Here is a 13598-nt window from a genome sequence, read left to right as displayed (position 1 = left end):
GGCGGCCAGGGAGGCCAGGCAGCCTTCAGCTGTACGGTTAATCTGGCCTTGCACTGATTGTGCACCGGGGCAGGGAAGCAGGGAGACCCTGGGCGCCACGCTCCCAGAGGCACCAGTGTCCCCCTCAGTCCGGGGTGTGCGGCAACCTCCTAATCGTGAGGCAATTGCCAAACAAGAATGGCCCCCAGCCTTCCTACAGGAAGGCCCAAGGTGGCCTCTGGGAGGCCAGGCCCAGGTGCCGGCCCAGAGCCTGCCCGCAGGGGGCGCTCATGGCCCACAGGCCTGGGGCATGTTGGGCTGCAGTTTCCAGGAGCTGCCACTGGGGGGCATCGCATGGCCCAGCCTCATCTGGGACCCATTAGCCCGGTGCCCCAGGGTCCTAGCGGGCCCCGTGTCCTGGGTGACCTGTGCAGGGGGCGCCTTTAGACCCACTCCCCTTTCTGGAGCCAAGAAAGGAGGACAGATGGGGGACAGGTGGAGGATAAGGGAAGGGTCAGGACTGGGAAGCTGGGAGTGTTTGGAGGCGCAGATACAGGCAGGATCTCCCAAATGCAGCCCAGTGCCAGCCCTCTCTCCAGGTCCCTGGTGGGGTCCCATCTGCACGGATGCCCCCTCCCTGGTCCTCTCCCCTGAGAGTTTGGGCCTTGGCCCGCCCTAGGCCTGGATGCTGAAGTTGCAGCCCTGCAGATCTCTGTTCCTCTGCCCCCATCTCTCCCTGCTGCAGAGCAGGATGCTTCTTGTAGCCCACCCCCTTGCCCCTCCGCCAGCCAGCCATCTTGGCAGGGTGGTCCCAGCATTTGCTGTTCATTATTCTCCAGTCCCTCCCTACTGCCAGAATCCTTCCAGAGGCCCCACCCCTACCCCCCGTGGCCCTCTCCCTCCCTCCACTGCAGGTACACCGCTGTCCCCCCTGAGGTTTCTTTGTCCAAGTCGAAGAGCTCCCCACACCCATGGCCACAGCTCGCTGAGGCTGAGTGCAGTCTCTCCATCAGAGGCTGGCCTCGGGTTGCTGTGGTGCGTGGTGGCTGTGTGGCCTGGTGTGGCTGCTAAGCGGGGAGGGCCTGCCTCCTCTCCCTTCCACAGGGACGTTTTTCATGATTCAGTTCTGACACTGTCAATCTTGTCTGCCCCGGTCAGTCCTGGCCAGCCCTGGCCAGCCCACGACCCTTCCCTGCCATTGTATCTGCCAATCTCCACCAGCAAACCCCCGGGTTTTGGAAAGTGGAGCCACAGACGCCTTTCCCCTCTGGTCTTGTCCCCAAGGCAGACAGCAGGAGGTGCTCAGGTGCTGGGCGGGGGGGGGGGGGTGGTGCAGCTTTTCCCGCAGTCCCATGGTCCCTGGTACATGTCCTCAGTCTCTTTACCAGGACCAGGCCCTTGGAGAGGAGGGGTTTGTCATCTTTAATAAAAACAGGAGAGGAAGCCACTGGTGGCTCATACTTGTAATCCTAGCTACTCAGGAGGCTGAGGTTCAAAGCTAGCCTGGGCAAGAAAGTCTGTGAGACTCATCTCCAATGACTCACTGAAAGGTCACAAGTGGTGCTGTGGCTCAGGTGGTAAAGCCCTAAGCCTTGAGCACAAAAGCTCAGGGACAGCACCCAGGCCCGAGTTCAAGCCTCAGGGCCTGTACTTCCCCTCCCCACTCCCACCTTCCACAACATGGAAAGGGAGGCGAGGGAGCTGGGTCCCTGGCAGGGAAGACCTGGAAATCCTTTCATGAAGTCACTGCTGCAGCCCCTGTACCACCGTCTCCCACCGGGGGAAGGGAAGCAGGGCAGCGGCCCCTGCCCAGGACAGCCACATTCTCTCTTGGGCACATCCGGCATCCGAGTGGAAAAACCCCACGCAAATCCAGGACAGCTGGGCCTGCCCTGGGGCCGCAGCCCTCCGCTGCTCCCCTCGCCAGACTCCTTCCTGTGGTGTGGTGTGGGGGTGCAGGGCGGGCTGTGCGAGGGAGGTCCTGGAGTTGTTCATGTGTGAACCCCCCCCAGCTGTCCCCCGCTGAGGAGGAGCTGCACCCCGACTAACAGCTCTCTGCCTAGGGGGAGAGGGGGCACCACGGGCTGGGGGGCCGGAGCAGGCTGGGAAAGAGACAGAGAAAGGTGTTCTGGATAGAGGAAAAAAATAATCAGACAGCAGAACGCAAGTGACCTTTCCAGAGACAGGGACCCCGTCTCCCAAGATCACCAAGCAGGGAGTCGGCAGGATGCCAGGCTGGGTCCTGGCGGGGGGAGGAGCTGCCCAGATAGGAGGAGGAGGAAGGAAGGAGGCAGAGCCTCTCAGACCATCCTCCCTCAGCAGGTGGGGGCCTGAGGAAACGTTATCCCTCAGGGATAAGAAAGGGCAGGCCGGGCGCTGGTGGCTCACACCTGTAATCCTAGCTACTCAGGAGGCTGAGATCTGAGGATCGAGGTTCAAAGCCAGCCCGGGCAGGAGAGACCGTGAGACTCCTATCTCCAATAAACCACCAGAAAACCGGAAGTGGCGTTGTAGCTCAAGTGGTAGAGCGCTGGCCTTGAGCTGAAGAGCTGAGGGACAGCGCCCAGGCCCAGAGTTCAAGCCCCACGGCCGACCAAAAAAAAAAAAAAAAAAAGGGCCGGGCCTGGCTCCCAGAGATAGAGAATTATCCTCAGAGAATAAGCAGGGGGACACACGCCAGGGGATTTGGAGTCCTGATTGGCGCCTGCTCGGATTGGGTGGGTGCTGTAGGCCTGGGTGGCTTTTTGTGGGAAGGCTTTGAGGAGAACCAGCCAGTCTGGAACAAATCTCATTTTAAGCTAGACTAGACGAAGAACTTCCTGTCCCCAGCGTGTGCCAGCATGATTCCCAGACAGTGGCATGCCAACAACCTGCCCGCAGGGCCTCAGGCTCAGGCTTGCCCTGACAAGCAGGTTTGGCCCTGGGGGCTGTGTTAGAGGGGCCGTGAGTGGTCTTTACCCCACTAGCCCCGCGTGGCCCTGCATGGCCCTCTGCGGCCGGGGCAGCCCTGGGTGGCAGCTGGGTGGGTCCTGGAGGCCTGGTGTCCCTCAGAGACAGCTGAGACATGTCCAGGTGCCATTAGGCCCGGAGCCAACCCCTAACAAGCAGAAGGGACAGAGGCCTGGTCTGGTGGAGGGGCTGGGCCTGGGGTGGGGCTGGGAGTGGGCAGGTGGCTGGTCCTCTTGGGGCTTCACCGGCCCTCCCTCTCCTTTGTGGGCAGTGCTGGGGTGTGGTAAACCAGGCCCCGATCTCCTGAATCTCCTGGCGCTGGGAGGGAGTTCCCTCTCTTCCCCCATGAGCACTGCCCTGAGCCTTTCACACCCTCCCGGGGGACCGCGGGGGGCGGAGGGGGGGGGTGGCTCCGGAGCCTGGGTCTGCACTCAGCTCACTGGGCCCCGACGGGCGGATCCCGGAACCAGGCCGGCTGTTTCTTGGGGGGCAGGGCTCCCACCGACCTGGGTGGCGCCTGCGAGCTGGGGCCCAAAGCGGATTCTGACCACAGAATGTGGGGACGGGGGCCGCGTTAGGCTGCGGACGTGGCCTCGTTTCCCCCTTGACGTCGGGGCCCGTGCGCTTCTTTGGTCCGGAGGCGAGGCTCCCACCGTGTGTGCGCGCGCGCGCATGCGCAGCCCGCAGTCCCGGGCTTGAACTCAGGGCCTGGCGCTGTCTCTGAGCTCCTTGGCTCCAGGCTGGCGTCCTGGTGACCAGTGAGCAGAGCCTCCTGGACGTGGCGGGCCTCGAACGGCCACCTTCCTTCTCAGCCGCCTGGGTGCCCGGCTAGGCTCCCACTTGTGGAGGCCTCCCCGTCCAGGAGGGGCGGGAAGGCGCCTTCTCGGGCGGGCTGGCCCGTCCGGGTGCGCCAGGGGCCCGGCGGGGTCCTAGAGTCCCCGAGCCGGCCGGGCGGAGGGGACGGGCGCCCAGACCCCGCCTCCGGCCCAGAAGCCACGCCCATTGCACCACGCCCACCACCCCGACCTCGCCCCTCCGGCCCCGCCCCTCCGACCAGCCCCGCCCATGCAAACCCGCCCCCAGCTCCGGCCCCGCCCACAAACCACGCCCAGAGGCCCCGGACTCACCCCACCCAGCTCCGCCCCCTCCTCCCCTGCCCGCCCCTCCGGCCCCGCCCCTCCGACCAGCCACGCCCATTCAACCACGCCCCAGCTCCGGCCCCGCCCTCCGGCCCGCCACGCCCATTCCAGCACGCCCCCAGCTCCGGCCCCGCCCTCCGGCCCGCCACGCCCATTCTAGCACGCCCCAGCTCCGGCCCCGCCCCTCCGGCCCCGCCCCTCCGACCAGCCACGCCCATTCCAGCACGCCCCAGCTCCGGCCCCGCCCCTCCGACCCGCCACGCCCATTCCAGCACGCCCCCAGCTCCGGCCCCGCCCCCCGGCCCGCCCCTCGCCCGGCTCCCCCGGCCGGCCGTCCAGGCGCGGGCGGCGTGTGCGCCCGTCTGCGGTCCCCGCTCCCCGGGGCGCCCGCGACGCGGCCCCATGGCGGGTAGCGGGGCCGGGGCCGGGGTCGGCGCGGGCGCGGGGCCGGGGCCGGGGCCGGGGGCCGCGCCGCGGGCGTCCCGGGCGGCGCTGGCGCTGGCGGCGGCGCTGCTGCTCGGCGTCTACGCGCTGAGCGCCCTCCCGGGCCGCCCCGCGCCGCCCGGCCCCGGCCCCGGCCCCGGCCCCGGCCCCGGCCCCGGCCGGCGGCGCCTCCCGCAGGCGCTGATCGTGGGCGTGAAGAAGGGCGGCACGCGCGCGCTGCTCGAGGCGCTGCGGCTGCACCCCGACGTGCGCGCGCCCGGCGCCGAGCCGCACTTCTTCGACAGGTGCTACGGGCGCGGCCTGGCCTGGTACCGGTGAGCGCCGCCCTCCCCTCCCTCCCCTTCCCCCTCCCCTCCCCTCCCTCCCCTCCCCTCCCCTCCCCCTCCCCTCCCCTCCCTCCCCTCCCCTCCCCTCCCTCCCCTCCCTCCCCTTCCCCCTCCCCTCCCTCCCCTCCCCTCCCCTCCCTCCCCTCCCTCCCCTTCCCCCTCCCCTCCCCCTCCCCTCCCCTCCCCTCTGCTTCCCCGGGGAGCTGAGGAGCCCTTCCTGGCCTTGGGGGCCGGGCACTGCCCTTGGGCCCAGGGGTGGGGGTTGGATTTATCTCCTGCACTGCCCTGCCCCCCTCCTGGGACAGGCCTGGGGTGCGGCCTCCCGCGCCCCGTCCTCTGCCTCAGCCTGGGTGGCCTGGGGACTCTGGGGGTGGCAGGACCCGGTGCTCGCAGATCCCCTCACCCCCATTTGTGAACGCTGACTCTCCTGTTAGGATGGGGGGGCCGGGCGGGGCTGGCTCTGAGCAGAGGGGGACGGGAGGGCTCCCCACTCCACTTGATCTCAGCGGGGAGAAAGCGGGAGAGGAAGGAGGCTGCAGAGTGGGACCCCAGGGACCCCCATGGCCAGGGCCTGGGCTCCTTGGAGGAGAGGCAGGTTCAGGACCACCCTGGGCAGCGTCGGGCTTGGGGAGGAGGCTGTGGAGAGAGACCCAGGCCCAGGCTGGGGGGTCACATCCTGAGCCGGGGGGCTGGTGGGGACGCTGACCTGCCCAGGGGAGCCGTGGCCTGTTCCACACAGCGTGCAGCTGTGAGAGGGGACTGTGCCCTGGGCCTCTGGAAATGCCCCCCCCTGCCTCAGTGTCCCGGCGCGTCCCGGTGTGGTGGGGGAGGGGCTGTGTCTTCTTGTCTGCGTGGGGCGGGCACTGCTGCCAGGCGCTGGGGTCTCCAAACGCTCCTGTCTGGTCAGGGGGGCTCCCCTTCCTCCCCCCTCCTCCCGGGGACAGGTAGGAAGTGGTTTGGCCCTCATACTCTGGAACCATCCTTCAGTTCCTGGGGAGTGAGCAGTGGGTGGCAGGAGCAGGCCTGGGCTCCTGCACCCCCAGGTCTTTCTGGTTGTGATGGAAAGGGATCCCATGTCCCGGCCTCCACTGGCTGGAAGCTGTCGGGAAATGCAGACCAAATGGGGTGGGCTCCGCGGAACGGCCCGCAGAACAACTTGTCAGATGTTTGCCATGCATAGCCAGAGTTCTGCTCTGCTCTCCCTGGTCCCCCCCCCCCCCCGCCGTTGCTGTCCCCCAGCCCCCAACATGCCAGTCTCTGCGTTACACCCCCCACTGGCGCCCCACTGGGACAGGCTGCTACAGAACTGATCCCAAAGACCTCAGATCTCAGAGTGGCGTGAGTGAGCCCCCCTCCACCCTTCCTGTGCCTCCTGTGAGCTGTGTGTGTGTGTGTGTGTGTGTGTGTGTGCGTGCACCCCTGTCCAGTGTGTCTGTGACGGGGTGGGGGAGGTCTGGCTCTCTCTGCCACATGATGGAAGAAGCTGACGTCTTCGGCGGAGAGGAAAGGCTCTCTGTTCTCTCCCGTCTCCCCAGCCCTGCTGTGGCCATAGTAGCGTCTGGAACCTGGTACTTCTGGGTCTCACCAAGTAGCCCAGACTGGCCTCACACTGGAGAGCCTCTGGTCAGACGCTTTAAGTTCTGGGATTGTGGGTGTGAAGTGAAGCACCACAACCAGCCCTGGGTCTCCGCCTGTGTGTGTGTACGCATGCGTGCGTGCGTGTGTGTGTGTGTGGGGGGGGTCCTGTCCTGTCACTAGCCCATGGTCTATGCACTTGTTCACTCATCTTGGGTGTCCACGTGACCAGGGCAGACTCTGGGGACTCTGAGGTGGTGGTGGGGGGAGGCCAGGCTGGGTGAGACTGGGTGGGGTTGGGCAGGGGTGTCTGCTCCCTAGCACAGCCCTGAAGCCTCTGCCTCTGTTGACCTAGTTCCCAGACTTTCCTTGGAGCTGTTTGCTCAGCTGATCTGCCCCACCAGCCCCGCACCCTGCCCTACCCTGCCCTGCCCTGCCAGGGCCAGCCCCACTTACTCGGCCCCCCACCCTGAGCTACCTGGACAGCAGGTGTTGTCTTGGGACCTGGCTGCAGGCGCCTGGCCTGTTTGCATTTTCCCAAGGCAGGGGTCTGCGGTCAGCTCTCCTCCTCTGGACCTGGGAATGGGCCGGTGCCTTCCTTACTCACATCCGAATGATGTGAGCCGGTGGCTCAAGCCTGTAATCCTAGTTACTCAGGAGGCTGAGGTCTGAGGATCGAGGTTCAAAGCCAGCCCGGGCAGGAAAGTCCGTGAGACTCTTATCTCCGATAAACGACTAAAAAACTGGAAGTGGTGCTGTGACTCAAGCGGTAGAGTGCTCGTCTTGAGCTGAAGAGCACAGGGACAGCACCCAGGCCCAGAGTTCAAACCACATGACCAACAAAAAAAAAGAAAAGAAAAGAAATGCCGGGCTTCAGGCCTGGCACCCTGGCCCTTGCAAGGTCGAGATAGCCCCCAGTGGCCCAGAAAGATGCGATCACAACCACATTGCTAATGGACACAAGCGCACCCCGCTTTTTTGGTTGGCACTTTGGCATTCAGAGCTGGGCCAGAAGGGGGAGGGGTGGGCAGGGCTGTGGTTAAGGGCAGGGAGAGGTGTAATTAAATTTCGGCGTGGGGGGGCGGGAGAGCAGTCCACCTGCCACTCATTATTGATGACCTCACTCGGGGCCAATGACTACAGCGTGGAGGCTGGGTGTCACAGGTCCACAGTGGCTGGCCTCGGGCTCCTCAGGTCTGGGTGGGAAAGCAGCACCATGGTTGGGGTACAGCAGCTCTGGGTGGGGTGGTCATTGGGAGGGCGTTGCCCTGACATGAGGGCCCAGAGAATTTGTTGAGAGATAATAAACTGCCAGTAAACACACTCCGGCAGCTCTGAGCCCCGGTGATGGACACCCTGGACACCCTGGTGGGTGGCCCCTACTGCAGGTCTGTGCGGGCTGGCCGGGACCCCGCACTGCACCTACCAGGCTCCCCATTGCTGCACCTTAGGGGTTGGGCCTGGGGGATGTCACCAGAGGAAGAGGGGCTGGTCCTGGGTCCCTGGGGAGCGGGCTAGGGGAGGGGGCATGGCCGATGGCCAGCTCCCCTCCTGCGGTCTCTCAGGAGCCTGATGCCCCGCACGGTGGACGGACAGATCACCATGGAGAAGACTCCCAGCTACTTCGTCACCCGGGAGGCCCCGCGCCGCATCCACACCATGTCCCCCGACACCAAGCTGATTGTGGTGGTGCGAAACCCCGTGACCCGAGCCGTCTCCGACTACGCCCAGACCCTGTCCAAGACCCCAGGCCTGCCCAGCTTCCGAGCGCTGGCCTTCCGCCACGGCCTGGGCCCCGTGGACACCGCCTGGAGTGCGGTGCGCATCGGCCTCTACGCCCTGCACCTGGGCCGCTGGCTGCGCTACTTCCCGCTGTCCCGCTTCCTGTTCGTCAGCGGCGAGCGCCTGGTCAGCGACCCCGCCGGGGAGGTGGGACGCGTGCAGGACTTCCTGGGCCTTACACGTGTGGTCACCGGCAAGCACTTCTACTTTAACGCCACCAAGGGCTTCCCGTGCCTCACGAGGGCCCCTGGGAGCAGCCGGCCTCGCTGCCTGGGCAAATCCAAGGGCCGCTCTCACCCCCGCGTGGCCCCGGCCCTGCTTCAGAGACTGCGTGATTTCTACCGGCCCTTCAACCGCAAGTTCTACCAGATGACTGGCCAGGACTTCGGCTGGGACTGAGCCGGGGCGGCCTTCCTGACACAGCCGGTAGCCGCACACAGTCAGAGCGGGCTGGCTGCGCGCCCTGCGGAGACAGAATGTTTAAGAGCTACACTTTGCCTGGGCGCCGGTGGCTCACGCCTGTCATCCTGACGACTCAGGAGGCTGAGATCTGAGCATCGAGGTTCAAAGCCAGCCCGGGCAGGAAAGTCGGTGAGACTCATCTCCAGTAAACCACTAGAAAAAATGGAAGTGGTGGCTCAAGTGGTAGAGCGCTCGCCTTGAGCTGAAGAGCGCAGGGATAGCACCCAGGCCCAGAGTTCAAGCCTCACAACCACCAACAAAAAAAAAATACACGTTGGATTTCCATTTTCCCAGTTGACCTCTCAATCCGAGTGGGCCTGTTATCTTAAACGCCTTTGTCCTCTTGTTTCGTGAATCTCTTTTTCTAGGGGTGGCTCTGGGGATTGAACTCGGGGGCACTCTCCTGCTTGAGTCACGCCTCTGGCTCTCCGATGGATGGGATATTGTGTCACCAGCTCCGGTGCAGCACTGCCCGTCAGGCGTCCTCTCCCACGCTGTTTCTTACACACTGGGGGTGGGGGCAGGGCCTCCGTCCCGTGTCACCTGTGAGGCTGAGGCTCGTGGCCTGACTCCTGACACACAGCTCGGTTTTGGTGAGTTTGAGGGCTGCCGGATCCTCTCTTCTCAGCCTTAGAGGTGGAGCAGTGTCAATCAGGACCAAGGGGTGCAGTGCGCTGGGCAAGCTGACCTGGGCAAAATCTGGGTGGGGTGAGCGTGGAAAGGCCGGATGGGGCTGGTCTCGGGCTGGCCAGGCTGCGGGGTCCATGGGGCGGGACCTCTCCCCTTGGTGAGCGGGCCGCGCTGTGACTCCAGACGGGCTGTGTGATGACCCTCGGCCGGGAACATAGCCGGAGGGCCGAGTCTCAGGGACTGGCTGTGTGGGGGGGGTTGATGAACCCCACACAGAACCTTGGGTGCAGGTGTCACCCATAAATTACCAAACCTCAGACAACCTCCCTGCCCGTGAGTCCCCGCACAATGACATTGAGCTGAGATCTCCCGTGCAGCTCGGAGCCGGGCTCCCCTCTAGGATCCTTTTCCTGCTGCTTCATCTGAACCGCATCAGGGCTGCGTGTTTGGCCGGAAGAGCCGTCTGCAAAGCTGTCAGTCAACTCGAGCAGGGGCTGCGAGGCTGTTGCCAGAAGCATTTCATACACCAGCTTTCCGATTGAGCGGGATCTGAGGCCTGCTGTGGGGCAATCGAGAACAATCAGAGATCTTGTTCCCGGTGTCTTCTCCTGTGCTCCTTGCGGTGTGTGTGTGTGTTGGGGGGCAGAGCTGGCTAGACGGCCACCCACGGTCAGATCCTATCAGCTCGCTTCCTTCTTGCAGGAGGGGATGGAGGACAGGATATCTGATGGGAAACTGATCCAGAGACACATGCCATAACCGCCCGGAGGAAGGCCTGCCGTCCCCCCCCCCCCCCCCCCCCCGTCCCCACACACACACTGAAGAGCTGGGAGGCTGGGCGGCCAGGGGGAACGTGCCAACCACGCCAGTTCTGGCACAGAAGCATCCGGAGACTGTCTGGCCCTTGGTTGCACTGTCTGGACTGCGGGGCTGGGAAGGGGGCTGGCGCAAGGGTGACGGGGTACGGTTCTCTTGTTTCCGCGCTGGCCGGTCCTGTGGGGATTAGACGGAGTGAGAGATCTGTGGCTCAGAAGCTGTGGCAGGCTTGGGCTGGGGAAACAAAGGCAGATTCCCTGGTCTCTAGAGAGTTCACTGTCCTCCCCCTGCCCCCCATGGCTTGTTCAAAAGCCCTGGACATCAGAAAGGAGCCGGTGAGGAGGCAGATCTGACCAGGGTGGCCACAGAGGTGCTGCTCTTTGTAGAGGCTCCTTGCCCGCTGTCCGTGCACCCTCTCTGGCCATCAACCCTTGTGTATCAAGCAACTGGGCTTTTATCCTCCTTTACAGATGATAAACTGAGGCAGGGAGAGGCCATGTTTTACCAAGAATGGGCCCATGTGGGAGGGAGTGGGGAACACCCTTGGGAAAGTCCGTGATGGGCAGGGTGTAGGGGTGCTTCCACCCAGGGGTGTGCGTCCTGGAGATCCCGGTGCGGGGTGTGGGGAGCCCGCGCATGCTGCCTGACAGAGGTGGCTCCCGTGTTCTGCTGAGCTCAGCAAGGGAGGAGGGTTTCTGGGGGGAGGGGGGTGCTCTTTAAAGGGGGTCTCCTGGCCAAGCTCCGGTGGCTCACACCTGTCATCCTAGCTACTCAGGAGGCTGAGATCTGAGGATCTTGGTTTAAAGCCAGCCCGGGCAGGAAAGTCCATGAGACTCTTATCTCCAAGAAACCACTAGAAAACTGGAAGTGGCGCAGTGGCTCAAGTGGTAGAGCGCTTGCCTTGAGCTGAAGAGCTGAGGGACAGCGCCCAAGCCCAGAGTTCAAGCCCCACGACCGACAAAACAAAACAAAGCAAACAAAAAAAGGGGTCTTCTGTACTATGGAGGTGGTGTATTGCCTGTGATCCCAGCTTCGTGGGAGGCTGTTCGTAGGAGGATTGCAATCTGAGGCCGGCCCCAGGGTAAAAAACACAAGAGTATGCACAACACACAAAGATGAGGTACAAAAGGGATCTTGAGGGCAAGACATAGAAGCAGGGTGGTGGGGGGGGGGCGGTGTCCTGGCATCCTGGCTGGAAGAGCCCCGTCCATGGGGGTCTGGGAAGGAGCTTCATGCAGCTTACAGGAGCTGAAGCCCCTGACACCAGCCAGCCGCCAGCAGCACCTGGTGAGCGGCCCACAAGGGAGTGACCAGTGCCCACGGCCGGCACTGAATAAGAGCCCTGGCCAACAGTTTTTAACTCTTTTCTGACTTGGTGGTACCGGGGATTTGTGCTTGCTAGGCAGGTGCTCCACCTCCGGACCATGTCTCCCCCTTTCTGTGTCTGCTTTTAATCAGCATAGAGGTAGGATTTCCTACTTTTGCCTGGCACTTCTGAGCTCCGGGCCTCTGTCCTCCCAGCCGCAGCAGCTCGGGTGGGGCTGGCATTCCGGGTGCAACACCGCCACACTGGGCTGAGCGACGGAGGGAGGGTCTTGCTTACTTGCCCATGCTGGCTTTAACTTGGATCCTCCCGATTCCTGGAGTGGCTGGGGCAGCAGGAGTGAGCCTCGACTTCCAGCTCTCTGGGTGTGCTGAGCGGGGCCCCGCACAGCCTCTCAGGTTCCAAGTCCACGGGAACCTGAGCCGATGGATGAATGCTGCGTTACACGGTGTTTCCTTCTTCATTTTTGCTATTTTTGTTTTATTTTTGCAGCGCTGGGCTTTCTTAGGGGACTCTGCCAGCCACTCCCGCAGACCAAGTTATTGTTGTCTTTTTAAATGCAGCACCGAAAAATAATATTGAACTAAGCCAACCAAGGAAGAATGTGCTAGATGAGGGGCCAAGACTCAGAGGCCTGTGAGACACCCCCCTTCTAGAGGACGGGTGTGGGGGGGTGAGGCTGGGGTGAGGCAAGCCCACTGGGGTCTGACAAGAGCCGTGGGGTGGGGGCAGTATCGGGGGGGCGCAGCTGCGGGCAGGGGTGAGGGCAGGGGTGAGGGGTCCCCCTTCTCTGTGGAGTGAGTGCTCACGCCTCTCCTGGGTTGTTTACTTGTGCAAATATTTGCAGGGGGCACAGCCACGTTCTCAGTGGCCCCAGGGGGACTGGACCTGTGTTGTGGAAGAGAGCGTGTCCCACCAGCTCCAGCTCGTGGAGGTCGCCCTCCCCCAGGGACGGGCACCATTGGTGTTCTTGTCCCAGCACACAGGCACCGGCCGCTCCCTTCACAGAGTGACCAGGCGGACGCGCACTGCTGGGCAGGTGACAGCTATCTACACAGGCGGGACGCAGCAGCCTTGCGCTGTGTCTGTGACCACGCCCCGTCCACCTGCTGACCACGCCCCCGAGCCCTGGAAGCTTCCGGCTGGCGGCTCTCCAGCCGTCTTCACAATGGGAGCGTTCTTGCCCTTTCTCCTCACAGAAGCAAAATTGCAGCGGGAAGGCGGGGTGGACAGGGAAACAGACGCCTGGGGAGGACTCCACGCCAGCCAGGGGTGGCCTCTCCAGCTTCCGTCCCTGATACCAGGCCCTCGGCAACTTGTCCCTTTGTGCCCTGGATAGATGGGCAGAAAATCGATGGTTTTGCTCTGTTGACAAAACACATTCCTGGCAACTAGGATGCAGGGGAGCGTTAAAGGCCACAGGCACAATTACTTCCGAGGAAGAGGCAACTCTGGATGGAGCTCTTTTGCACAAGGCTGGCTCGCTATCACTTGGCCCACAGCTTCCATTAAAGGTTTCTTAGGTGGTTAGTGGAAGATCAGAGTCTCACAGCCTTTCCTGCCCGGGCTGGCTTTGAACTGCGATCCTCAGATCTCAGTCTCCTGAGTAGCTAGGATTCCAGGCGTGAGCCACCGGCGCCTGACTTGGTTTTACATTTCGTTAACTGCATTGTGAAGGCATCTTAGACAGAGCAGAGAGTTGCAAAGATGGCTGGTGGAGTTCCTGCAGAGCCTCACCATGGCTTCCTTCTCTGAATGGTGACATGTGGCAGGGTGCCCCCCAGTCCAGTGGTTCCCCCCACACACACCCGATGCCAGGCCAGGCTCAGTCCCACACAGAGCCACACCTCACCCATTTTTTTTCTTTTTGCTTATGTGGTGCTGAGGAATCGAACCCAGGGCCTCAGGAATGTAAGGCAAGTGCTCTACCACTGAGCCACCTTCCCAGCCCTAACCATGGTATTTCCTTTTTTTTTTTTTTATTGTAAAGATACTATACAGAGGGTTACAGTTACATGAGTGAGGTAATGAGTACACTTCCTCTTGAACATTGTTACCCCTCCATTCACCCATTTGTTTTTATGTTGGTTTGGAGATGAGTCTTGGTAACTTTGTTGGCTAGCCTCAAATTCTTTGTTTCTTTCCAGTTGACTTTATTGTTATTATAGAGGT

At 63.0% G+C, this 13598-nt stretch overlaps 1 protein-coding gene across 1 annotated transcript; it reads left to right on the top strand.

Moving 5' to 3' along the window:
- The first annotated feature begins 4756 nt into the window (after positions 1 to 4756).
- LOC138825424 (heparan sulfate glucosamine 3-O-sulfotransferase 6-like) lies at positions 4757 to 8996 on the top strand. Its single transcript, XM_070019968.1, has 2 exons — positions 4757 to 4825; positions 7978 to 8996. The coding sequence occupies exon 2, from the start codon at positions 7985 to 7987 to the stop codon at positions 8591 to 8593; it is 609 nt and encodes a 202-aa protein (XP_069876069.1). The 5' UTR covers positions 4757 to 4825; positions 7978 to 7984; the 3' UTR covers positions 8594 to 8996.
- Positions 8997 to 13598: the final 4602 nt, after the last annotated feature.

This window comes from Dipodomys merriami, unplaced genomic scaffold, assembly GCF_024711535.1.
Source record: "Dipodomys merriami isolate MVZ:Mamm:240054 unplaced genomic scaffold, mDipMer1.0.p SCAF_137, whole genome shotgun sequence".
Taxonomy (NCBI): Eukaryota; Metazoa; Chordata; class Mammalia; order Rodentia; family Heteromyidae; genus Dipodomys; species Dipodomys merriami.
This window is presented reverse-complemented; position numbering and strand designations above follow the sequence as displayed.

What these genes read in the sequence shown, in the direction of transcription:
- LOC138825424 (XM_070019968.1), top strand. Translation starts at nt 7,985, where the DNA reads ATGCCCCGCACGGTGGACGGACAGATCACCATGGAGAAGACTCCCAGC.